General features: G+C 42.3%; 1 protein-coding gene across 2 annotated transcripts; it reads right to left on the bottom strand.

Moving 5' to 3' along the window:
- Nucleotides 1–205: 205 nt before the first annotated feature.
- ISY1 (ISY1 splicing factor homolog) lies at nt 206–27,178 on the bottom strand. 2 transcript variants are annotated; one of them, XM_073592383.1, is made up of 11 exons: nt 27,061–27,178; nt 23,989–24,011; nt 21,168–21,219; nt 19,936–20,001; nt 18,255–18,297; nt 15,561–15,673; nt 15,063–15,180; nt 12,535–12,657; nt 10,151–10,263; nt 4,927–5,013; nt 206–417 (listed from the first exon to the last, which is right to left on the bottom strand). In XM_073592383.1, exons 1-11 carry the CDS (start codon nt 27,061–27,063, stop codon nt 310–312), a joined length of 849 nt encoding a protein of 282 aa, XP_073448484.1. In that variant the 5' UTR covers nt 27,064–27,178; the 3' UTR covers nt 206–309. The 2 variants fall into 2 exon arrangements, with proteins under 2 accessions (XP_073448484.1, XP_073448485.1); XM_073592384.1 differs by lacking the exon at nt 12,535–12,657.
- Nucleotides 27,179–27,531: the final 353 nt, after the last annotated feature.

Raw genomic sequence — 27,531 nt, 5'->3', positions numbered from 1 at the left:
TCCTGGCATTTAGATCAGAGCGTAAACATCATAACTCAGCAATGGACAAAGACATGAACTGTGTTGATAGCCTAAGACTGTTCTCTCCATATGTACTGTTACCATGATATGTCAAATAAAGTGTAAAAGGTGAGCCAAAAAGAATCTGGTTGTAATACTCAGGTCCTACTAAATGTCTAAAAAAACAGACCGTCACACCAGGTAGTACAAAAATCAGTCTATATTTTGTCTCTCGAGTTTCTGTACAAAAAGTAACAAAACATGGGAAATATACAAGGATCTGAAGGGTTATTTTAAGTATTTACAATATTATATGCCTAAAAGTCGCTTGGCGTCTTCACTCTGCGCCATTAGGGCTTCGCTGGCATACTTTTGCAGGAGCTCCATTTTCTTTCGTCGGATCAGAGCTTCCTCAATCTGTACAAAACAAACAAGGGAGATCAATGTGAAAGACTCAATAAAAATCTCCATTCACTACTGATTGTTACAAGAATTAAAATAAACCACAACTAGAAATAACATTTGTAAATACCACTTAAACAAGATTTTTAGACACAGCATACACATTCATTTTTATAACAATAGCATTGTAATAAACAAAAGTTATTTTTGATATTCCAATATAAGCTTACTCCTTTCATGCTGTGAGCGCTGCCTGTCTGCTGGTCATCTCTTTCCACAACTTCCTGGATTCCCTGCATATGCTTTGTAGCTTCTCCTCTGTTCATTCCTTTGGTTTACTTTGATTTCTAAGGACTACATATCCCATGGTACCTTGCTGCCATGAGGTCTTGCAACTAGAATTCCTGTACTGACTCTGCCTCCCAAAACTCCTCTCCGCCCCTCTGTAGTTCAGGCAGCAGGCTCTGTGTATGTGTGACACAAGCCATGAATATTCACAGGGCATAGTAAATATGTGTCACAGAATTCAAGGAAGTAAATGTGTGGGATTCTTCAAACCTCCCAAAACTTCTTCTCTTAGCGCCTCTGTAGATCAGAAGACAGGCTCTCTGAATTCTGTGACACAGCAGTGCCTACTCACAGGTCATATTGAATACATGTCAGAATTCTAGATTGTAAATGTGTGTGTGGATCTTCTTCAATCAGATTAGGATTAGGCTATAAATAGTTGAATTACAATGTAAGGATGAATATATGATTTTACATGTTGACCATAGATACATTTTAGGATTTAGGCTTTATTCACATGCCCTGTGAGGTCTGAATAGTGGATTCTAGTAGCAGGAATCACAGGTTGTGGACAGCTGTCCGCCACTGATCACATGTATCCACGCACATCCAGCGGTTACCTGTGGCCAGGGATGCAGTCATCTGTACATATAATAAATGCTTTTAACCCCTTTCTACATAAAAAAGGGAATAATCAGCAATCAGTTGTGCACAGGTTTTCCAACATGTTAGAAGTTCACTGTAAGCGATAACAAGCACTTGCAACTAGGGTTGCACTGATACCACTTTAAGACCGAGTACAAGTACCGATACATTTTTTCAAGTACTCGCCGATATCAATTACCGATACTTTTTTTTAATGTCATGTGACAGTGGCACTAATTTGCTGCACTGATGAGGCGTGGACTGTCAGTCGTTTTTTATTTTTTACTAATTTTTATTTTTTTTACAAAGTGTATGGTGTCAGTGGTTTATTTTATTTAATTTTTTTTACAATTTTACTTTTAAATATTTATTTAACCACTTGCCGACCGCCGCATGTACATATACGTCGACAGAATGGCACCGACAGGCAAATGGGCGTACAGGTACGTCCCTTTAAATTTGCCGCCGTGCACACGACCCTGCCGCGAGCTTCGCAAGTGTGATCGGGGGTCCCGCGGACTCGATGTCTGCGGGGATACCCGCGATCATCTCACGAAATGCTGATGTAAACTAGAATTTCCCCGTTCTGCCTAATGACGCTGATCACCGTTCCCTGTAATCGGGAGCGGTGATCAGTGTCGTGTCACACAAAGCCCACCCCCCCCTCCCCCCCCACAGTTAGAACACATCCCTAGGACACACTTAACCCCTGCAGTGCCCCCTCTTGGTTAACCCCCTTCACTGCCAGTCACATTTACACAGTAATCAATGCATTTTTAATTGCATTGATCGCTGTATAAATGTGAATGGTCCCAAAATAGCGCCAAAAGTGTCCGATCTGTCCTCCATAACGTCGCAGTCACAATAAAAATCGCTGAACGCCATTACTAGTAAAAAGAAAAAATTATTAATAAAAATGCCATAAAAAACTTTCCCCTATTTTGTAGACGTTATAACTTTTGCACAAACCAATCAATACACGCTTATTGCTATTTTTTTAACGAAAAATATGTAGAAGAATACGTATCGGCCTAAACTGAAGAAAAAAAAATGTTTTTTTATATATTTTTGGGGGATATTTATTATAGCAAAAAGTAAAAAAAATATTGCTTTTTTTTTCAAAATTGTCGCTCTTTTTTTTTTTATAGCACAAAAAATAAAAACCGCAGAGGTGATCAAATACCACCAAAAGAAAGCTGTATTTGTGGGGAAAAAATGACGTCAATTTTATTTGGGAGCCGCGCAATTGTCAGTTAAAGCGACGCAGTGCCAAATCGCAAACAGTGCTCTGGTCTTTGGCCAGCCAAATGATCTGGGGCTGAAATGGTTAATAAGTTTCCTTTTTAAAAAAAATATTTTTAATCAACCCTGTTGGGGGGGCGGGGCTTTGGTGAGATGTCCGGGGTCTAAACAGAGGGTGAGAAGCGACTGTCATCCGCTTTATTGAAAACCACACAGGGAGATCGGTGATTTTAACTCCCCACCACCACCGCACCGATCCTCCCAATGCAAATGCTGGGTATCGGCACTGATATCGGTATAACCCTACTTGCAACATATTTATCTAGCTAGACGATGGATGGCATTTGCCATTAATTGGTTGTCATGTGCTTTATATACCTAAAATTACCTCCAGACAATTTTTGTGTGTGTAAGAAGACAATGTTGTCTTGTTTTGTTTTAAAATGGTAACTGGTGGAGGGTTGATATTTGATGAATTAGGCGTTAATGATATGCCCTTCCAGGTGATTCTGCACTAATAAAGATTTCTCAGTATGTAATTTAGTTGGATTCTTATTTTCATGGCACTTATTTTTGCTGTCTTGCCTATGATGTCTATATCATAGTCTTTTCTTTTTACACATCTATCTCAAAGCAACCCTTTCATAAACGCAGTCGCATAATGCCTATGGACTAGGGAGATGAAGAATGCTTCATCTTCAGTGTCTGCTCAACACTAGTATAAAAAAAAAAAATGAACTTGTCTTGACAGTCTCTATAGAAGTCAATCCATCGAATGACTTGGGTACAACCAGCATGTCAGGTTTTCAGCATGTGATTATTGCCAGCAGCTATAGCCGCTTGCAAAAATCACTGTATTCCTCTGGCTGGGACGGCTCCCCATGTTTCCCCGCCGGGAGAACACAATAGCCCCACGGGATGGATTCAAGTGAATTTCTTTCCTGCAACGAAAGACAATTGCACCATTTATGACCTGCCTAAGTCTGCTTTAATGAATTAGGAAATACTTACCTTAGAAGGAAGTCCTCCAGCAGAGCGCTGTCACCACTGACAGGGCTTCCATCTTCCTCCGGTCTTCCTTTCGGGTTTGAGTGATCCGGGCACTTGGAGGGTGAATAAGCCCACCAGCATATATCATTTATCATATATCATTTAAAACAGAAAAATTAGGCCATTTTTTGCAAACCTCTTTTTCAAAATGATAGTGTTTTGGCTGGTTCTTACTTCAGTACTTTCCGAGTCAATAGAAGAAATTGTTCATTTCTATAATTTCGAAACGCGTTGGATGCCCCCACCTACTGGGAACCATCTACAGTTGTATACAGTTGATGGTGGAACTGAACAGCAAGTAGTTGGGGAATATCACTTCAATGAATCCTTGATGTGCTTATATTATGGACACTATTATGTTATATGTGATTGAAAAACATTTATGAGTTTGGAAAAAAAAAAAAAAGTATTACTTTTTATATTTCTCTTTTTAAAGTGACAAAAAAGAAGATATTTTTAACATATATAAATGTTTGAACTGCTTTAAAAATCCCATAAAATGAGAATACATACTGTGAAAGCTAGAGTATGTAAAAAGCGAGAGGACCTGGGGCATGTTTCATTTATCTTTAATGTTCTTTGAGTAATTGACCTAAAGGATCACCGGGATTCCCTGGCAACTAGCAGTTTCAAATAATGGCAAGGATACACAGCCTACTTATTTAGATTTACATCACCCATCTAGCAAAGCTATTACAATGAAAATGTACTTTCCCTGTTGGATACTTCATTCATGTTATATTAGAGGGGCTCCAGTCATTTTTGTGCTTATTACAAGTCAGTAGCTACAAAAAGTGTGATCACCCGAACCGTTACTTCTCTCCCTCTCCTCAACCCATTACAACTGTGGGCACCCAGCTGTGACAGCTTTCGGCTTCACAGCCGGGTCCGTGCTGCGCCTGCTGAATGGTCCGACAGTCTTCTGGGACCTGTGACGTATCCCGGAAGAGGCAGGGAGAGAGAACTAGGCGATCCGAGTGGAAGTGGGAGCGGGTACCTGGCAGAACTAGGTAACCGCTCCGCCCCCCAAAAAATGACATATCAAACGGGAGGGGGGAGGAGTTCTTAGAGCATAATTTGCCATTTTGGGTGGAGCTCCGCTTGAAAGAGTACTACCATGTCTCCTTCTACAGCCTCCATACTGTATGTTTGTGTGTATAGAACAGATTAGGTATCTCATTATTGGAGACATTAAAAAATGCATTAGTAATCAGTGTATTATGCGCATCCATAACAGATCTATAGATTTGGGTGAAATGACCTTGTGTGATAAACTCAGTACACGAAAATACAGCTTACCTCTTTCTGAGATGGTACTGGTACATGAGCAATGAACTTCTGCTGTCCTTCGTCCCTTTCATTTTCAGGGTCGCTGTCTTCTCCAGACTTAGGAAAACAACAAAACATAATGATCAAATTGGTGAATAGATAAGCATTTCAAACTTAATTTAAAGGCACTATGCTAGAAATCTCCATCTTGTCTCTAGCAATCTCTAGGGTGCATTATTGTGATGTTAAGTTTGTCCTGCAAATAGCAGTATGGAGGTAAAGAGGGCCCAGTAATCAGTGCATTGATATGCTCATCCATAACAGATCCAGGGTGGCAGTCTTCTCCAGATTTAGAAAAACAGTATATAAGCCAATTGCGGCCGCACCATTAGGGGCGCCTCCCCCTAATCAACATGCAGGGCGCTATACGCATGGATTTCAACAGGGTTTTTTTTTTTTTAAGTACATGATTAGAGCCCAAGGCTCTAATTGACTGTGTGTCAATAGCGAATTAATATTGGCTATGGTCTTCCTGCATCTCCTCCCGGCCAATCAGGAAGCGGGTCTTATGATTGTATTGCCAAGAGGAGAGGTGACCGTATTTGCCGCCGAGGAGGAGAGGCAGGAGGAAGCGGCCGAAGCCGCCCGCGGCCTAAATTGGGTAAGTGCAGGGATTGTGGGCGGAGGGCGAGCACCGGAGGGTGGGAGGGATTTATTGTTTGCCGCCACTGACATAAGCATTTCAAACTTGTGTACCATGCTAGAAATCTCCATCTGGTCTATAGCAAGATGAAGATAAACAGCAGTATGGGGGACGTTTTTTGTTCCTAATAACTACAACTGTAATGGAAGGATATGCACCATTTAAAACGGGAAGAGCACTGGTATGTATTATTCAGGGGCTATAGAATTGCACAGAGGGATTTTTGCAAAATCTTGCTGAAGGGAAACTTACAATTTAAAGGACACATTATGTATACGCACACAAATTTTAAAAAAGACAGGACTTTAGTACATAAAAATGTGTTTCTGGTAAGAGAAACCATTAGACATAAAAATTGTTTAACTACTAACAGGTATCAATATATATTGATCAACAAAAGCATGCAGCATTTTCATAATCAATATGTCTGTTTGTCTTAAGACATTTTGTTCTGGCCTGGTCACATTTTATTATTATACAGGATTTATATTGCGCCAACAGTTTACGCAACGCTCTACAACTTGAGGGTAGACAGTACAAATGCAATACACTTTAATACAGTAGGAATCAGAGGGCCCTGCTCCTTAGAGCTTACAATCCAAGAGGGAAGGTCAAAGAGATACAAGAGGTAATAACTGTGGGGAATGTGCTGGTGGAGAAAATAAGTATACAGTTGTTAGGTGGGGGCCAGATAGGCTTGTCTGAAGAGATGCGTTTTCAAGGATCGCCTGAAAGTGGATAAAAGTAGGAAAAAGTCGGACAGATTGGGGTAGAGCATTCCAGAGAATGGGAGAGGCTCTGAAAAAGTCCTGAAAGCAAGCATGGGATGAGGTGAGTTAGAGAACAGGAGGTCTTGGGAGGAGCGAAGAGAACGATTAGGTTGGTATTTTGAGACTAGGTTAGTGATGTAGCTGGGGGCCAGGTTGTGGATGGCTTTGTAAGTTATTGTTAGTATCTTGAATTTAATTTGTTGGTTAAGTGGCAGCCAATGGAGGGATTGTATCACAAGCTTCCTTTGTTAACTGACCCTTTATCATGCTCACAACACGTGGACCACCTGTTCATTCAAATTACAATGCTCTAGTGGAAAGCCAAAACTGCCCACCTGTCACAGGCATCGTTCTGATTACAGTAAGTATTGCAAAATACAGCGTACACACTCCAAGCACAAAGAGAAAAACCCTTATGAGGTGGGCCATAGATGGGCAGATGTCCACTTTCTCATACCACACCTAAGACCTGCTGCAATCTTTTTTTCTGAGAGCATAGAATTCAGATGCAGTCATCTTCGTGTATTCAAGCAGCCACACGTGTCTCAGTTGGATGAATACAAAAGCCGACAGCGGAGATCTGAGCATTTATTATATAACAGAAACCTACGCGTCCATGGCTAGGCTTAAGCTAGCCATACACTGTTCAGTTTTTTTTGGTTCAGTCAATGGCTGAACAAAAAAACTGAAATGAATCCCCATCCACACAATTGAGGTGGGTGGGGTAATCCTCCCTGCTGCGCTATTATATTGTGACAGCAAAGAGAATCCCTTATGTTCAAATGCAGTGATCACACATGGATCAAAATTTGGCCTGTCACTGCTGAATCAGACCAATTTTGATCAGCTATACTGTATGGTCAGTTTTAGAGGTGCAACCAATTGGAAAAATCTCCCTGTGCTGTAATTAGCACCTCCAACTGCCTGAGACACTCCTTACTGACCTCCAGTGCATGTGTAAAAGCCTAATATTACAAACAATGCTAATTAGAGAGTATCACTTGATTTATTTAGCCATTTATGGCCAGCCTAAATGCAAAGCTTAAATTGCTATGCAGTGTAGGCAATGGTTGGGTTGGTCTATAGAGCAAATATTAAAACTTCAACACATTTAGAGTGAAAAACAAAAACTTTTTTTTAAAAGACAGCCCTTTAAAGCTGAATTTTAATCTGCTTGTAATTTGCCTTCCCTGGCTACCCCTTTCCCCCCTCATCAACATGCCTAATGAAATGACTAAATAAAATCCTTCCATTGTAGCAATGAGCTGCCTCTTGGGAGAAGTCATGCAAATATTAAAATGCTTTGATGAGTGGCTGTCAGACTGGAGGAATTGGCATTTACGCAGGCTGCGTTTTCTTTAAAACTGTCCGCCTAGGTAAAGCCCTTTTATAATGCTGAGCTTCCATGATAGATTGAACTGAAAAACCAACTAATGAAAGGCGCAAGCCAGAGACACTCAAGCTGGGGAGGAAAAGGCTAGATGATGCTGGACATCCTCCAGCCAGGGAATGAGGCAGACTCTAGCTGACTTATTGCTGCTTCTAACATACAATGTGAGAAATTCACAGTGTGCAGTGAAATCAGAGTAAGCCATTTGAGTACAGGAGAGCTGACTATACAACTGTACAGGTCTCAAGAAAAACATGGAGAGTTCATCTTAAAAGATTTTTAGGATCTGGTATGTCAGATACCTGCATCTCGTCCTCCCTAGCTGGGAAATGCAGTGTGTCAGCACGCAGTAGGATCAAGCAGGGGTGTAATAAGAAAAGTGTAATCCCCCACCTACTTAAAGCCACCAAAACCTGAATTCTGGTTTTCTGGAAACAGACACCCTCAATTGAAAAGTGGATCAAACAAGTTAACTATCATTGAAGGAGAGGAATGGGTAGACACCTGCTAAGTGAAATATGAAATTTTTTTATAAATAATGGGCCACTTGGATGCACTTTACATCCTCTATAGAGAGAGCCAACAATAAGTGGCTATTAGGTATTGTTTATGTAGGAATTTGTGAAAGCTGCTTTCTTTTGCTGTTTAAGTAATGCTCGGTACACAGCGGAAGTTTTCTGATCGCCGTACTAAAACATCCAATGTTAGTGCATCTCCCCCGCTGAGCTATTGTGTTCTGACGGGACTAATTCCACCCCCCCCCCCCCCCCCCCCCCCCAAACACAGTGATCAGCACTCGTAGCCATTGGCTGCAAACACTGATCAGATAGCCGGCTGGATTTCCAGCATGCTTTTTCAACAGAAGCTGGTTAAGGAGCTGTATGCACGAGCCGAAAGTTGGCTGGCAACTGCCAAACCGACTGTTTTAGGCCCATGTGCACACCTAGCTGTAAGCTTGAAATTGTGTTTTGATCTGCTACAGATCCCTATGCTCCCCCTCACGTATCTTTGTTGTCCTATCCCCTACACCCCCACCCGTTTTTTTTTTATTCCATTAATGTTGTTGGGTCCAGTCCTGTGAGGGATACAGAAAATATTTTTTTCCAGAGCCATTCTAAGGTAGTTGTAAACTTTTTTTTTTTATAAAAATAATAAACATGCCTATAAATTACCTGCTCCGTGCAATGGATTTGCACAGATCATCCCTAATCCACCTCTTCTGGGGTCCCCTGCTCCAGGCCCCACCTATTCATCGAGTGCCCCCACAGAAAGCCGCTTTCCTTGGAAGATAAAAAACCTGTGCAGCAGCCCCCCTAATACTTACCTGAGTCTCATCTCGATCCAACCACGTTGCATGAGAGCCTCAGCTGTCCAGGACTCTCCCTCCTGATTGGCTGAGACACAGCAGTGGGCGCCATTGGCTTCCGCTGCTGTCAAAGTCAGTCAGCCAATGAGAGAGAGGTGGCATGGCCGAGCCATGGCTCCGTGTCTGGACACACAGAGTAGTGGCTTGGCTCCAGTGCCCCCATAGCAAGCTGCTTGCTGTGGGGGCAGTTGCCAGGAGCACCAGCGAGGGACCCAAGATCTGGGCTGCTCTGTGCAAAACTACTGCACAGAGCAGGTAAGTATAGCATGTTTGTTATTCTTAAACAACAAAAAAAACATAACTTTAAAGTAGGGCTGGGAGATTTTCTGAAAAAACCCTCGATTCACGATTCGAATCGAGTTTTTTTTTTCACTGCGCCGGTCCTGAGGAGCTGCGGGCAGGAGTTTTTAGGCGAGGTCGCGGCTTCAGCCTAGTCCGCGGCGTCCGGCCTCGCGGACTAGGCCGAAGCCGCGACCTTGCCTAAAAACTCCTGCCCGCAGCTCCTCAGGACCGGCGCGGTGAATAAAAATAAAAAAAAAATCTAAAATAAAACGATTTGCTTAAATTTTTAAATCGATTTGACCTCTCAACTCGATTCAAGATTTAAGTCTATTTTTTCCCCAGCCCTACTTTAAAGCGGAGTTCCGACTACAAAAAAAAAAAGTCAGCAGCTACAAATACTACCTGTCCCAGGGTCCAGTGATGCGGGGGAACGAAACCCTGCTCGTCTCCCCCTCCTCTCTGCGGCGCCGGCATTGTCACTGTGGGCGCCCGGCTGTAGCTTCACAGCCGGGCCCGCACTGCGCATACTGTGACTGGCCGGGCAATCATCTGGGACCTGTGACGCGTCCCAGATGATTGCCGAGAGGGAGGGGGGGAGAGGTGAACTTACTTCCGGCGCCCCGGGAGGAAGTGGGAGCTGGAACCCTCTAAAAATTATTTTAAAAGAGTCAAGTACCCCAAACCTACCATCATCTTTTAAGATTAAAAAAAAGACACTTTACTGAATCAAGAAAGCATTTTACCTCATCCGCTGTCACTGCATAGATATTGACTTCCTCCTCTTCTTCGTTTTTATCACCAGATGCAAGGCGAGCTTCCTTCTCCGCTCTCCATTTTTCTATGGCCTCTGCAATGGCTGATAAAGTAACATGTTTATAAGCAAAACATTTATCGTATACAAAGAATATGTACTACAAAAAACAATCCAATTTTCTTAAAATTTGCAACTAATTGGGTTGACTTAAATTTTTCCTGCCACGCCATAAAAAGTGTCTATTTCTAGGGGTATTTGCACAATAGAGAATGAATGAGAAATCAAGTAGAGAAAGTAAGCCTGTCCCCCTCCCAGCAGTTTTCTAGGACACAGGTCTCGGACGACTGTAAGACCATTGACAATGTGCAGCCCGGCTCGCGTAGTGGGCACCCGGCTGTGAAGCCGCAAGCTGTTACAGCAAGGCGCCCACAGTTGAGATGCCAGCGCTAGGGACAGCAGTGAGGGAAAGAATGGCTTGGGTGAGCACATTGTTGGATCTTGGAAAAGGTGAGTATCTGTTTATTAAAAGTCAGCAGCTACAGTTTTTCTAGCCAGCTGTAGTTCATGGAGTGCTCACAAGTCTACCAAGATCCCCTTTTCTATAGGTACAGGATTTATGGCAGGATGACTTACCAACTAGTGTCTTACATCTCTTGGAGACACAAATAGCAAGGTATGCAGGGGTAGTTTTAATTGCCACCCCCATCAAAGGAGCATAATGAAAGCACCCACTCTAAACTTCATTCTAGAGGTGCACCAAATGGAAATTTTGGTGCCGAATCCAAAAATCCTGGGATGCCCTTGGCCAAAACCAAAAATAAAAACATAAAAAACATTGCAGGGCGTCATCCTGGCGGCTCAAAGCCCTGTCCTCCCCTCCTTGCAGAGCGACGATCTCCCTGTGTCAGGGAGCTGAATTGCCCAAGCCGCCGCAGTAACAATGTCGGGACATTGAATCAGTGTGATGTGATCACAGGAGGCAGGACATTGTTACTGCGGCCTGGACAATTCAAATCCAGCTCCCTGACACAGCAGAAGATCACCGCTCTGATCCAGACACTGATGAGGCTGCATCTTCTGGGCACAGGTGGGAGGCTGCATCTTCTGGGCACAGGCACTGGCAGGCTGCATCTTACATGCACTGGCAAGGCTGCTGGTACAAGAGATGGTTAGAGACTGTGAACTTGATACAAGAGATGGTTAGAGACTGCATTTTTCTTAAGCTTTTCTAGCACTAAAGGTGCCAATAAAATGGCCAGCAATAAATTCATATTCGTTTAAAAAGTTGAACACAATACAATTATATATAAAAATTTAAATATATGTTTTAAAAACTGTAATTTTCGGCAAAGTGCATTATCAGTTTCGGTACCAAAATTTCTATTCGGTGCACCCCTAGAATTTGTTGTGGCCAAAAAAAAGTCAGTTAAAAACACTGCACCAAAAAACGCACCTCCCCATTGAAATTCATTGAAAACAGGGCAAGAACGCATCAATAATGCACTCGTGTTAAGTTTTTGATGTGGTTTTTTAGTTACATGACCTATGAAAAACACACCATAAACACAGTAAAATTGGCTGCCATTATCGGCAAAATTACGAAAACATCTCTTTTGCCCGGTATGTTTCAGGTGCCGAAATTAGAGGGATCTCTACTGCATTCCCCAAACATTTGCACATAGATCATGTGAAAAAGAAAGCACGACACCTTAATTTTGTAATGGCTGCAACAGTATGGTAGAACTAAGAATTATGTCAATAACACAACACCACACAAGTCTGTATTAGGCCTCATGCACAATGAGCTTTTGTTCAGCTGCTCTAAACGCCTCTTCTCCTTTTTAAGCTTCTTAAAAAAAAATGCAATAAGTGCCATGTTTTGCCCACATGTTTATACAGGTTGGTGCGTGTTTATTATTAAAGTATTCTATTGGCCAGCATATTCATTTATTCCAGCCATTAGAATTAAAAAACGTGCCTAAACATGTCTACCGTTAACACATGTTTTGGCTCTGCCCAAACACCCGCTCCTGAACGTGCTGGTGATTTTTTTATTTCAGCCTGTAAACGCCTATGTGTGCATGGACACGTTGTTTATGGGCTGAAGAATAAAACACAAAATGCCTGAAAAAGTGGTGTTTTTTTCTGCCCAGTGTGCGTGAGGCCTTAGTTATAACAAGCCAGCGTATGATTCAGGTTTCCTGAACCAATGCAATGCAAAAATGTATTATTTTTACTTGGAAGTACCCTTTATTTATTTAAAATTTTATTTTATTTTTTTACATATTACCAAGATGATATCATGCTTGCATATCATGGCCAGGCACCCATACAATTAGATACATAGCTGCTATTAATACACTGTGATATTACCGCTTCTCTCTTCTTCTTGTTCCAAAGGTACCAGCACACCATCATCTTCATCCCGGTATCCATAATACTCAGCATCAATTTCTTTCATCAGCTCAGCACGGGTTTTCCGAGGCGGGGGAGCAGCTACAAAAATAAACATGCTGATCATTTCGGAAAAGTCAAACTTCAACAAATGAGACAAAATACATATGTAGGGCTTTTTGAAGATGTCCCTTATTCATATTATTTAGAACAGAGTTAACACAAAATGGCAAACAGCAGTAAATGACCAACTCTACTATCATACAGTTTAGCCAGCATGGTGGTGAAGATATGAGTGATGTTACTGCCTTGGAATTAGTATGTAGCCCAGGAGTCCAAAAATGGCACAGTATCGCAGAGTAGTTGACTGAAAGTATACTCATACACGTCGGTTAAGAAAAAAAAAAAAAACCCTATCGGTGGATCCCTACTTTTAACGATAAAAAAAAAAATTACATTACAATAATTGAATTCCATGCTGGTTAAAGCTGCCTAAAAACAAATAGCACTGTGTTATAGGCTAGCGATAAATTAATAAATAGAGCCCTGCCTAATCTAGAAAAAAAACATAATATAGCAATCTGGTGTTCTACATTAAAAGCTCAAGGGGCTGTTCTACTGCATTTATTAAAGTGGTTGTAACCCCTTACAACACACTTTTTATATAAATATATAAAAATAATAAGGCTTACCTGTAGCTACCCTGGATATCTCCTAAACCTAAACGGTTTAGGAGATATCCCCTGTATTTGCATGTGCCGACGTCATTGGCACATGCAAACTGAAGCAATGGAACTTATGTGCCAATGCTCATATGGGCAGGCAGTTACTGAATGACAGGAAACTACCTAGAGCACTCCCCTGCGTACTGGTAGTTCGTTGAGAACAAACCCTCAGCTGCAAAGGGTGTCGGTACTTGTAGTAAATTTATTCACAAAACTATGAACGAACGGTGCAGTCATATGGGCAGAGGCCCGCACGGCTGCGTTCTTTTCAAATTGTGACAGTGGGGAGCAGATCCTCGGCCTGCTGTCACAAGGTGAACTTATCCTTTAATGCTCGTTGCGTTTCTCTTCCCCAAGATCAACTTTAATTTAGTGACATATGTAGGAATATATGGAATGGGGATAGTAAGAAAATACATGTAGAACATAGTTTGCTCTGAGCGCTGTTTTTAATCTTTATTTTTTTCACTACTGCATCTCAAGCTTCTGATCTCGTGCAGCCTCCTCTTGTGTGCATGTCTTCTTGTGTTGGTCTTATTGCATTTCTTAAGGTCTATTTCTTGATGGTGACAACAGCAGATATATTTCTGCATATTGCATGCTGAAACAGTCCTTTGTGGTCTTAATCAGAAGGCCTGATCACAACACAGGAGCATCACTGGGAGACCGCGACATATCCATGTCACCCAACAGGAAGTGCCCGAATAAGGACATTAAAAGCAATATTATCAGGTTTTAGAATAATGAAAGCTGCAGACTTTAAAATATTGAATATTATTGTTAAATATTCATGTACATGGTAATCATTCCTGATTTCTGGTGAATGATTTGAACACAGCAGAGCACACTCAGCACTGGAATTACTTTCAATACACAAAAGATTTCTTTCACTCAGATCACAGATTTATATATTTCAGGACTATATTTATTCACTACTTAATAACACTTTTTTGTACATCACCACAAAACACTGCACACCATTTTTATGTCTGCAGTCTCTGACCATTGTATCATGTCTGCAGTCTCTGACCATCTCTTGTATCATGTCTGCAGTCTCTGACCATCTCTTGTATCATGTCTGCAGTCTCTGACCATCTCTTGTATCATGTCTGCAGTCTCTGACCATCTCCTGTATCATGTCTGCAGTCTCTGATCATCTCCTGTATCATGTCTGCAGTCTCTGACCATCTCCTGTATCATGTCTGCAGTCTCTGACCATCTCCTGTATCATGTCTGCAGTCTCTGACCATCTCCTGTATCATGTCTGCAGTCTCTGACCATCTCCTGTATCATGTCTGCAGTCTCTGACCATCTCCTGTATCATGTCTGCAGTCTCTGACCATCTTCTGTAGTCATTTGGGGGCAGTGTGGAGCTCCTCCTTAAGTTGTCTGCTGTGTTTACACTTTGCTACATGCAGGGAGTGTTGTCTTTTTTTTTTAAGAACAGATAAAATTTAGTAAATGGAGTTCTTCTGACTGCTTAAATTTTTTGGATGAAAACTGTGCGCAGTAATCGTGATGCATCGCGGAATCGAATCGTGGGCCGGATAATTGTAATCCAATCGTGAGGCCAGTGAAGATGCGCACCCCTACAGTTAAGTGGGAGTACTACTGCAAGACTGGATTTTTTAAAATTTAAATTTTTTTGAGAATTAAAGCACAGCACTACTGAGATAATTTAATTAAATGTTTATAACAACACCATTAATATTTATCTGGTTTCTGCATGTGAAAAATAGTCATCAAAACAGAGAAGAAACCCACATGTCAGAAAATACTTACGTTCTTTTTCAAACAGCTCACGCACGCCTGGCAAATCTTTGGCTGCTCCAAAATACTTGTAACCACGGTTTCCTGGGACCTCTTTCCCTTCATGGTCCAGCATTTTGGGACCTATACGCTGAAATCACATAGAAGGGGACAGTTTACAACTTTTCTAGCACAAGAGTAAGGACCACTGAAATGTAATCAAAATTTATATGTTAAGCCAATGAAACCATAAGGTACAAGATAATTTACACATAAAAAAATCAACAAAGATTGTTACTGACACTAAATCTGAATTACTGCCCCAGCAGTATATGTATGAGAAGATTTGGGGTCAGTTACAGCTACCAAAAAAAAAAGGAAGGAGGCAGAAGGGACTGGATAAGTATGCATGTAAAGAAGAAATCCCCTTTAAAGAACCCATCAACCCGCAGCAGAACTTCATGCCATACCCACAAAACACATGTATAAATGCTGCAGAATACTCCACGGACAAAACAAGACTTTACTTACTGCATAATCAGGACCCCCTAGTTCTTTAATGCGGATCTCCCAATGCCCCTTTTCTCGGATTAACTTATTTATTTCATCATTTAAATCTCGGATCCTAAACTCTCCAAGGCCAGCTGAAACCAAAGACAAATTTAACAGTGAGACAATAAGACCAAGCAGACCAAAAAGACAGCAATATTAAATACAGTAAATCTGAACTGAGGTATAATTCTATTACTTTTGCAAAAAGAACAAGGATTAAAACCCTAAGGCCAGCCATAAGCGGTTCAGCAGGAACCTGCCGAAATTCGAACCATGTATGGGCAGGCTGAATGTGCCAAGTTGATTAACGATTAACTAGCCTGCCAGATTTTACTTGGGATGATCACTAGCAGCTGATATAGTCGCTAGCAATAATCACTGTCTTCTGCCGGCGGGGACGGCTTCCCTGGCCCAGAGGATACAATGGCTCAGCAGGAGGGGTTCCCCTATCAATACTGACTGTGTTTATGGGGAAGCAAGCGAATTCCTTTCAGAAATTCGCTCAGTGTATGGGCTGCTTATAGCGGAGTTCCACCCATTTTTTTCTCTTTGGCTGTGCTGCATGCCCTTAGCTCAGTTTTCAAAAATGTTTTTGTAGTTAAATACCTGTTTTTTCTATTTATACATTACTTCCTCCTTGCGATCGCCTAGGCGATTGTGTCATTAGGCGATTCGCAAGTGTTCCTGGGATGTATCCCATGACTCCTTGCGAATAGCCTACTGCCAAAATCTCGCATATGCAGGGAGAGAGAGTAGCTGTCAGAATTCATTGGTGATGTTGGGGGTGGGCTGGACCGAGCAGCTATCAGACACCAGCCAATAGGATGGGGTCAGGGCGGGCCGCTACGTGTATGCGGCTCCCCCCCTTTTCTTAAGAAGCCCAATAATTGGCGGGTGTTCGATAGCTGCTCGGTCCCGCCCACCCCGACATCACCGATGAATTCTGACAGCTCCTCTCTCTCCCTGCACACAGTATATTGCAGTGTGTGTGACCTGTTCAAATAAAACAGGATCCTCAAGACTGTGAAACAAGTTCTTTTGAGTTCCTATGGATCAATACTATTGATCAGATGCTCATTCTGCTTTAATAAAAAGTAAAATCAATGGTTCGCATTTCTCCTGATTAAATCTATATCTCCAGACTCCTATTAGACACAAGGGCAGCAGGCAGAACAGACGTAGAAAGTGCTGAAGCATTAGGAAAGACACTTTACAAGTCTGCTCATTGTTATACGGTCTCTAATGGAGGCATTACTGAGCATGTGCCAGATTTGGTGGTGGTGCATGATGGGTAGACAGCTGCACAGAAATCCAGGAAATCAACACGAGAGGGTTCAGATGCCCACAACTAAAATGGAACCTGCCTGCTTCCGAGATCAGTAAGTAACTATTTTTAAAGAAAGTAAAAGCGCAAAAAATATGACATGTTAGAAATGTTCATTTACAGGTTGAGACAGTTACAGAGCAGTCTTTTTTAAAAAAAAAAAATGTTTGGGGGACTGGAACTCCACTTTAAGAGTCAACATTGGTGAAACTCGCTCCCCACTGTCAGAGTACAAAGACTCAGTGGGGAAGATTTCCCCATCCACCTTGAATGTGTGGATAGGGGAAATCAATTAATTTTCTTTCCTTCAACCCGCTGGTTGAACTAGAAATATGTGTCTCATGTACAGCCAGCATAAGGCTGGTTATACACGGTTCGAATCTCGGCGGGTTCAGTAGAAACCAGTTGAGATTCGAACCATTAATGGGCAGGCTGAATGTACCAAGTTGATCGATCAACTTGGTTACAACCAGCATGCCGGATTTGCTTCCGATTATCACAAGCGGCTGCTACAGTTTAGCAATCACTTTCTCCTGGGGTGGGGGGGTGGCGCAGCTTTCCTCTCCCGTGGCTGCAGGAAAGAAATTTGCACTGTCTATGGCTGGCCTAAGTTATTGCTGGTGTGAGAGATAACCTTTTGATCACTGAGCTGTTGAAAAAAGACTGCATGTTAATCTGCATTTAAGATGAAATAATTAAAAATTAAGAAGCAACTCTGGAAAAAAAAATAGATAAAAAAAATACTACTTACCTTCTTGACATCCCAGTGCAGGCCCCCAAATCCTATTACCATCCATTTCTGCCAGTCTCTTCTGGGATAGTTGATGGCCTGCATCATTTTACCCAATTCTTGTGAACCAGGCCATCATGGAGGTGTGCCCTCATACAGACTGAGGTCAGAGCACCTCTGGACTGAGTGGTGCTCACATGTCACTACATGAGGGCTACAAAATCAAGGTGGAAGGAACAACCACCATTAATAAAGAGGCGCAAGGTACCATGACATTACTGGACCAGCCTAAAGACTGCAGGGAAAAAGTTAGGTATAGGGTGTGTCTTGCACTGTCATTTTTTTCTTTTAAAAATCAGATTGGATTAGGTAGTTCTACATGCAAAGTACACAGCTGGCAAAGCACAAAACAGTCTTCGGGGGGGCCAAACATTTTACAAAAAAAAAATCAAACCTTCACAATTACAATCACAAAACATCTGTGGGGAAACAAGGACCGTATCCTCACCAGTAAATGTAAAGGATTCAGTTTAGTGACAGCTTTGACTTGAATTGGTTTTATTCCTGCAAGGTTATTTTAGTGTCACTTTAGTTGCTGTTTTAACAAAGCCAAACTTACCATTTTGAATCTGTGCTACTTTCTTTGAGATTTCACCAATAATCTGTTTCAAAAAAGGTTAACATCTTTTTAATTCAGTTTCAAGACAACTTTCATAAAAATCCCTATAGATATTAATATTTTATTCCGGTGTACAAAATAAATGACCAGAAACGCAAAACAAAAAATTCTATCTACATTTAAAACATTACATTGCCAACCTCTAGAAAAAAAAAAAAAAAAAAAAAGAAGGGCGGTTTCTCAAGCCATAAACAAAGACTTTGTTTATGTCTCCATAGAAACTGCTTCTTTCTGCTAGCTGCTGCCATAAGTGTGGAAGAGCTCTCCTATTTTTGCCATTTCCATCAATGTTGGACTTTTTTAAGAGACATTTTTTCCCTGGAAGCCCTGAGCGCCCTTACCATCCTCTTTTTATACGGTTTCTCAAGCCTTGAAGTCCAATATACAATTCTAAGACAGCCCATACATTCATCATTTTATTTTTTTCATTCAACCAGTGGTTTGGATGAAAAAAAAAAGATCCGATTCCCCCATCCACATCCTCCTACTGTGCTACTGTGTTTTGAGAGCAGTATGAGCAGTACTTTGTCCATTAGTCAGTAGAATCACAGATTTCTATTGCGAGAAGGAGCAATAAGGAATAACCTTTGTATAACACTGAAAAGCACAAAACAGCACGTGTATGCAAGGTGTAAATATGGCCGCCCTCATGTAGCAATACAAATCATACACAGAAAGAAGGCTTAGAATAGAAGTTGATAAAATTATTGACATCAAGCTCATCTCTTCAGCATGTACATCAATCAGCCATAGCTTTATGAGTACTGACAATAAAAGTGAATAACATGGATAATCTCACAATTGCATCTGAAAGTGCATGGAATACATTAGGCAGCAAGTGAACATGTGGTCTCTGAAGATGATGCGTTGAAAGTAGAAAAAAAACATGGACAAACATTAAGGATTTGAGCCAAATTGTTATGGCTAGAAGACTGGGTCAGAGCATCTCCAAAATTGCAGCTCTTGTGGGATGTTCCCAGTGTGCAGTGATCAGGATTTACCAAAAGTGGTCCAAGGAAGGAAAACCGGCAAACTGCCAACGGGGTAATGGATAGCAAAAGGCTCATTGATACACATGGGGAGCACATGCTGGCCTGTGTAGTCCAATCCAATAGAAGAGCTATTGTAGCTCAAATTACTGAAAAAGTTAATGCTGGTTTCCGACATAATGGTGCCAGAACATGTAGTACAACGCAGTTTGTTGTGTACTGGACTGCGTAACCGCAGACTGGTCAGGGTGCCCATGCCAACCCGTGTTCCTAGCCAAAAGCGCCTACAAGAATTAGAGCTGGACCACGGAGCAACGTGAGAAGGTGGCCTGGTCTGATGAATTCAAGAATAGCTTGAGAAACACAATAATGAATCTCCAGATCTGAGTCCATTGAGCATCAATGGGATGTGCTGGAAAAACAAGTCCAATCCATGGAGGCCCAACTTCTCAACTTACAGGACCTAAAGTATCTGCTACTGACAGCTTAGTGCCAGATACCACAGCATACCTTCAGAGGTCTAATGGAGTTCATGCCTCGACGCATTATAGTGGGTGGTCATAATGTTATGGCTAATCTGTGTACATTTTAAAAACACACTAAAAACTCTATAAATTTTCTTTACATGTTACCTGTCTTCTCCACTTCTCCGCTTTTGGCAGTTCATTACATTCAGAAGCAAGAAACGGCCTTCGTTCCTGGATGAGGAAAAAAAAAAGTTAAACTCGTATATTGTTTAGGAATGGACAAATCATAGAAGGGAAACCTATATTGCTCCTCTAAGTGGGATTGCCAGAGCCATTGTTGCATTTTTTGCACACATTTTAACCGCTTGCTGCCCGCCCACCGTCAAATGACGGCGGGGCGGTGCAGCTCTCGTTCTGGGATGACGTCATATGACGCATCCGCGGCTCTTTAACCATGTGATTGGCTGTGTCCAATCACAGCCGGTCACATGTAAACAAGGAGATGCCGGTAATCGGCTCTCCTCGCCTCACACTGACAGAGTGTGAGGCGAGGAGAGCCGATCAGCGGCATCTCCTCACAGGGGGACATCTAGGGATGTAATCAGGGCACTGATCATCAGTGCCCTGATTACAATAAATAAATACAGTGTCGAAGACAGTGCCCACCAGTGGCAGCAATCAGTGCCCACCACTGCCACCAATCAGTGCCCATTAGCGATGCCAGTCAGTGCTGGCAATCAGTGCTGCCCATCAATGCTGTCGATCCATGCCCATCAGTGCCACCCATCAATGCCCATCTGTACCGCCTATCCGTGCCCATCAGTGCTGCCTATCAGTGCCCATAAGTGCTGCATATTAGTGCCTCATCAGTGCCACCTCATCAATGCCCACCAGTTCAGCCTATCAGTGCCGCCTCATCAGCGCACATCAGTGAAGGCGAAAAATTACTTCGTTACAAAATTTACTGACAGAAAAAAAGTAAACTTTTTTCAAAATTTTTATTTTTTTTTTTGTAAAAAATAAAAAAACCTAGCAGTGATTCAATACCACCAAAAGAAAGCTCTATTTGTGTGAAGAAAACGATAAAAAATTTGCTTGGGTACAGTGTAGCATGACCGCGTAATTTATTTATTACATTAGTTATTCAAAGTGCGACAGTGCTGAAAGTTGAAAAATGGCCTGGGCAGGAAGGGGGTGTAAGTGCCCGGTAGGCAAGTGGTTAAAGAATAATTTAAAGCCTGAAGATTGGTTAAAATTCTCAAAACAATATTTTCTAAAGATATAAAAATACAGGGAGGACTGAACATTCTCACCACCAACGTAGATTGAAATCATACAGTTCAAACCCCTTTCACAAACGCAACAGTTAATAAATCTTCATCTTACTGACATCTTACCTTGACTTTGCCATCTTCAAGCTGGGCCTGGCGAAATCTCGCCAAGGCCGTCCTAAAAGAAAAAAAAAGGATCAATTGACAAAAAGGGCTATAGGTATTCAATATTTTAGTAGTCCCTAAACATGGATTAGAACCTGATCAACCTGAACCTGCATAAAAATCTCTTATGCCCTGTACACATGATCACACATTCCAACAACAAAATCCATTGGATTTTTTCCGACGGATGTTGGCTCAAACTTGTCTTGCATACACACAGTCACACAAATCTTGGCGGAAATTCCAAACGTCAAGAACGCGGTGATGTACAAAACGTACGACGAGCCGAGAAAAATTAAGTTCTATAGCCAGTACGGCTCTTCTGCTTGATTCTGAGCATGCGTGGCACATTGTGCTTTGGAATTGTCTACACACGATCGGAATTTACGCAAACGGATTTTGTCGTCAGAAAATTTTACTCTCAAACCAGCTCTCAAAATCTGTGTGTCGGAAATTCCTATGCAAAAAGTCCGATGGAGCCTACACACGGTCGGAATTTCCGACAACAAGCTCCGATCGCACATTTTCCGTCGGAAAGTATGATCGTGTGTACAGGGCATTAGACTTACCAACAACTATATAGTAGGAAAGACTACATGACAAACTAATTCAACTTATGTCCAAAAATAGGTAAGACCTTACATTATACAGTTCTTGGTAAATCTCAAGTGGATTGTACAGACTGTAGTATGTGTGGCCAGCTTAAAGTGGAGTTACAACCTGTAAAAAAAAAAAAATCATAAGTCAGCAGCTACAAATACTGTAGCTGCCAACTTTTATTATAAAGGACACTTACCTGTCCAGGGACAGGTAAGATATGTCGGCACCCGAAGCTGATTCGTCCATCGGCTTTGTGTGCAGACAATGCAAGTATGATCCTGTCGTCTTCTGGGACACACACAGGTCCCAGAAGGCAGCGAGGGGGAGCTGGACATGACGCAGATCACCGTTCGGCGATTTTACCAGGAAGTGGGTGTGGGTACCTGTCAAAACCAGGTACCTGCTCCCCTCACCTCCCCCACCCAAAAAAGTGCCAAATGTGGCAGTGGAGGGTGCAAATAAGCAGAGCTTACCCTTTTGCGTGGAGCTCCGCTTTAAGACTACAGTAGCTATTAGGGTTCCACCAATACAGTTTTTTATTGGTGAGTACAAGTACCGATACTTTCGCCAGTACCAATACTTTGCGGTGCAATTTGTGTCAATAGAAAAAAAAAAAAAAAGAGGCGCAAATCACACTGCAAAGCATCGCATACAATTTAAAAAAGGAATGCACTGTGATTCCTGTTTGAATCGCATGCGATTTCCCCCACTGCTCCTGTGTGTGTGCCTATAGAAAGGGAAAAGCACCATCTAGTGGGCAGTTTAAAAAAGTTAGAACTCATAGTACATATCTGGACACATGCAAAATAATCTACATTATTGTACTGACGCAAATCGAACCATAATGTATCGAACATTTGGGCGAGTGCAAATGCCTGGTATTGGTGCATTCCTTGTAAGCTATGCTTGGGTTCATGACTATGGGTAAGTGTGATAAACCAAGACAATATGGACAATCTATAAAGAGAAAACACAGGAATTTTTTACACTCTAATTTCACTATCACAGTAAAGGAGGACAAAAGGCTGGCAAACGAAGTAGACATTCAGCTGAGAACTAGCAGGCACATATTGGTAGACAGGGTGTCTGAATTTGGCCTTCAGTCATTCACCGCCTGCATTGCACTGTTGAGGTTTACATGTTGGCCCTGAATCCAATAGGGAAGAGTGGCAGTGCATGGCTCATTTATGCTATATGAATGTAACTTGAAGCACAAACGTTTTACAAAGCTAAATGCTATGGAGCAAAAAGGAACAGTGTGGATCGGCCCACAGCATATAACACAGCTGCTTTCAGACCTATATATAATACTGGTCTGAGCTCAGATTACTATACGCCCCTGTTCATTTGCCCTAAGGGACAGTTCACAATAGGTGTAATGGGACTGCATTGAGCAGCTATTCCAGTGCAGTCCCATAGCAAGACAAGGCAAAATGCCTCGTCTCCTACGTGCCTGTTCACACCACCAAACTGCGGTGGTGTGCAGGCGCTATGCACTGAAGAAAGTATGGCAGTCTGCACTTTTTCCTGTACAGCGCAGTCTGAGGCAATCCATCACTTCGCACTGTGTAGCAAAAACTGTAATGAAAGGTCACAGTGTGATATTTCAATAAACTTAATTTAAAAAAGTGAACAGTGCATTGCGCCAGCATCGGCACTATATTTATCCAGCTGGACTGATGTGAAAAAACCCCAAGGCCTTGTTTAGACTTGCGGTTGGAAGGCAGCAAATATGCGTGGTTGAGCTGCATCTTTGCCACCCCCCACCCCCCCTTAAGCTGCAATAGGCAGCGGTCGGGGCTGTTTACATGCCACGGCTGCAATGCTTCGCTTTGCTCCCACGGCAAAGTTAACCTGATTTGTAGTGATTGGCAAGCCCCAAACACTACAGATTCAAGTCAATGAGGAAGCACCGCAAATGCCCCACAACCGCCTGCAAAGCACATGGTTATGGCGCATTTGTTGGCAAAAATTAGGTTAAAACAGGCGGTGTGGAGGCTTCACATCGCTTCCTCACCGCCTGTCAGTTGCCTCTGGAGCACAATCCAAGCACGGATCGAGCCTCAGAGGTAAGGAAGATTTAGACGCATGTCCAAAATCTATTCATAGAGTACTGACTGACGTACTCAAAATAATCTGCATTTAAAAAACTAAGTGTATATTAGAAATTGTTGACACTTACATAGCCTTCTCCGCATTACGAGCCTGTTAAAAAAGGAAACAGAAAATAATTTTTTGTTACAAAATTTCACATATTTCAGGTTCTAGTACAAATATGAACATCCATGGAGGATCTGACTGGTAAAGCTGCTGTGCATTTGAATGGGCTCCTCTCATGTACTGAAACTTCTTACTCTCTAAATTGTTTACTACACACTACGTCAATGTTGTGTCCTGTAATTAGGGTTGTCCCGATACCACTTTTTTAAGACCGACTACAAGTACCGATACTTTTTTTTCCCCCAAGTACTCGCCGATACCAATTCTTTTTTATAATGTCATGTGACAGTGGTACTACTATGCAGCACAGTCAGTAACTTTTTCTTTAAATACCGTATTTATCGGCGTATAACACGCACTTTTTTCCCCCTTAAAATCACGGGAAAATCGTGGATGCGTGTTATACGCCGATTGTGAGCCTTTTCGCGGCTCTCGGCGGCTCTCGCAGTCCCGCGTGAACGGCCGAGACACGCCGAGAATGGCCTAGAGCGGCAGCGTCATTTTTAAACTGCAGCACTGCAAACACAGGGGCAAGGCTGCAGATTGAAACTCACAAGGCTGCAATGATACTACAGATGGACACTCACAAGGCTACACTAAAACTGAAAGGCTGCAATGATGGACACTGACAATGCTACACTAACACTGACAAGGCTGCAATAATGGAAAAGGCTACAGATGGACACTGATAAGGCTGCATTGATGGGCATTTAAATGTTTTTTTAAAAGTTTTTTTTCCTTAAACTTCCCTCCTAAACTTGGGGTGAGTGTTATACGCTGGTAAATATATATAACAATGCTTTTTTTGGGAGGAGGGGGTGGACAGTCAGTGTTTATGTTATTTTTTATTATTTTTACAATTTTACTTTACAATGTTTCCTCTTTCTAATTTTTTTTTTTTTTTTATTATTCAATCTTAGAGCGGGGTTCCACCCAAATTTTGAACAATATCTGTATGTATTCTCTTCCTTGCCTAGATGCTGACATGGCGTTTAAAAAAATGTAAATCGCCGTAATTACCTTTTATTTTTCTATTCTTCTTTGCACTTCCTGGTGCTCCTCCCGTGGGAGTAGGCGTGTTTCTAGCCTCTCCAAGACTCCGCACAGAATCCTGGGAGCTGGTCTCAGGCTTCCCAGGATGCCACTGAGCATGTGCGAGCATGTGCTGGAATGAGCGGTGAATGCTGGGAGCACAGCATTCACCGCATCCAGGAAATAAATACTTGTGGGCTTCAAATGCCCACAATGAAGATGGAAACCGCCTGCAGTGAATAATATAAGTTATTCTTTCCGACGAAATCTGACTCAGGCGGACATATTACACACAATATGTGAGTATGTAATGCTGAGAAGAAAAGTTTGTGAATGAACTCAAAAAAAAAAAAAACGATAAATAGGTGGACCCCCGCTTTAAGGTAGGGGGGCTTTGGTGCCTGACCCCTGACATCTCCCCTTTGAGACATGGAAAGGGACTAAGGATAGATATTCCCCAGTCCCTTTCTCAGCTGCACTGAAGACGAATGAAGAGGACACAGGGGGTCTCCTCCATTCATAAATTGAAGCATCGTAATTTATTGGGGTTGCAACTTTTTTGTACAGTTGGATGAATTGGGTGCAGGGACACACTAGATGCCTTCACTGCCACTGTGCTCTTGCTGGGCGTCACGTGCGTCTCTGTGCCTTTAAGGAAGGGTGGGCTCCTTCCAGACATACATGCCCGTAATCTATCCATTATTATATGTGCCCCGGCGTGTTCGCACAGCCCACGTGCAGAGCCTGCCAGGAAGTCGGCATTGCACAGCGCTAATCACAGGCACTGAGACATTGTCCTGATGCGCGGCTGCACAGATCAGGAAATGTCTCACTGCCTGTGATTAGCGCTGTGCAATGCCAACTTCCTGGCGGGCTCTGCATGTGGGCTGTGCAAACACGGCAGAGCTCATCCTTAGCTCCTACTATGGAGACTCTAGAAATTTAAAAGTTAGGACCACAGAATATACAGAGGTCCCTTGGCGTGGGGACTGCAGCTTATGCAATGTGTGCAAAATGTCAGACAGGGTAAATTTGGTTGTTTTGTAAGCTGGCAAGAGTGCTGGGATATCTTGTTTGTTTGTGAGGAGCTGGGCCAGCACAGACAGGACACTCCCAGAAGAGGAGAGAGCTGCGACATGCAGGAAGGAAGGAGCTATTCTATGGAATTGACTCTCCTGGTGTAGTCCCATTTTCTAGTAAGTATCACTTATTTACAATACTTGATTTTCTGTGCTTTAATCTGAAATGTTTGCAGCTGGTGACAGGGTCTCTTTAAGGGATTGTTTACACTTGCCTCAAAACAAGGATTTGGACACTCTTTGTTAAAGCTCTCTGAATGCCAGCCAAAGCCCCTGTCACTAAATAAAATGGTTAGCTTACAGTCCTGTTTACACCTTGCTTTTGCTTTGCTTCAAAAGTGATACCCCATGTCTCTTTAGTGGTGCTTCAAAGTGTCTTCCAAGCCTCCATAGAACTCTATACGAAGCTCGCTTGAAGCACCTGCGGCGTTTGAGAGGCTTTAATTCAGCTTCACTTTGTTTTGGAGAAATTGCAGGTATATTGTCAGTGGTGTTTCTCTCCACCCTCTTAAATGCTACACATGCAGGACAGCGTGTTCTGTTGCAATACAACAGACTTACTGGCTGGATCACCAGGTGAAAATAAAGGAAAGCATACCTAAAGAAGAAACAAATGCAGCCATCACACGTAAGACTTGGTCAAATGCAATATGATAAGTGCTTGTTTTGGGTTTCTTATCACTTAAAAGCTGAGAGACAGGATGCAAGAGATCTGACAATGTATTATATACAACCACTAATAGTAATCAGATGTCAGCAGTGTAGTGGGTGAGATTCTCAGAGCATTGCTGTGTACTATGGCTGGAGGCTGCAGCACCTCGCCTGTAATCCGCTTACAGTGTGTAGAAAGCAGTGTATGTGAGCAGGTTTGTTCCCTGACACCCTGCACTCATTATAAAGTATTCTATGTCTCTGTATCTCACCATCTCCGGCAATGTGTCACTTCCCAGCCACCAACTACAGCACGAATCCTGCACAAAAACCACCAGCCGGCGCACCGGAAATGACTTCACCAAAAGAAGCCTTGTCAGGAAAAAAGTTCCACGTGCGCCACCTGCTGATCACAGATGATAGTACAGTTGTGTATAGCAGTTCAACATAAAGGAAAAGTTGATTCTGCTGCATGTGATACACAATGGCTTTCCTTCTTTTATTTCCATTTTTAAAATTCACAAAGCTAATGGGCTGCACACTTGACAACCTCACATTACCTAAAATAAACTGATATTACTGTGACAGGCTGGGTCATTCTTTAAAGTGGTAGTAAACTCATTTTTTTAAATTTTTATCTACAGGTAAGCTTATATTAAAGCTTACCTGTAGGTACAAGGAGTATCTCCTAAACCTACACAGACATCCCAACCCGCAACAACTCATTTCAGGGAGGTGGGCGT

This window comes from Aquarana catesbeiana, linkage group LG07 (assembly GCF_042186555.1).
Source record: "Aquarana catesbeiana isolate 2022-GZ linkage group LG07, ASM4218655v1, whole genome shotgun sequence".
Lineage (NCBI taxonomy): Eukaryota > Metazoa > Chordata > Amphibia > Anura > Ranidae > Aquarana > Aquarana catesbeiana.
This window is presented reverse-complemented; position numbering and strand designations above follow the sequence as displayed.

Bases quoted from the DNA above. Each gene is read 5' to 3' on its own strand.
- ISY1 (XM_073592383.1), bottom strand. The intron at 20,002-21,167 runs GTAAGATGTCAG...TTCCTCATCCAG, and splicing joins TTGAAGATGGCAAAGTCAAG to GAACGAAGGCCGTTTCTTGC. The intron at 18,298-19,935 runs GTAACATGTAAA...TTTTTGAAACAG, and splicing joins CGGAGAAGTGGAGAAGACAG to ATTATTGGTGAAATCTCAAA.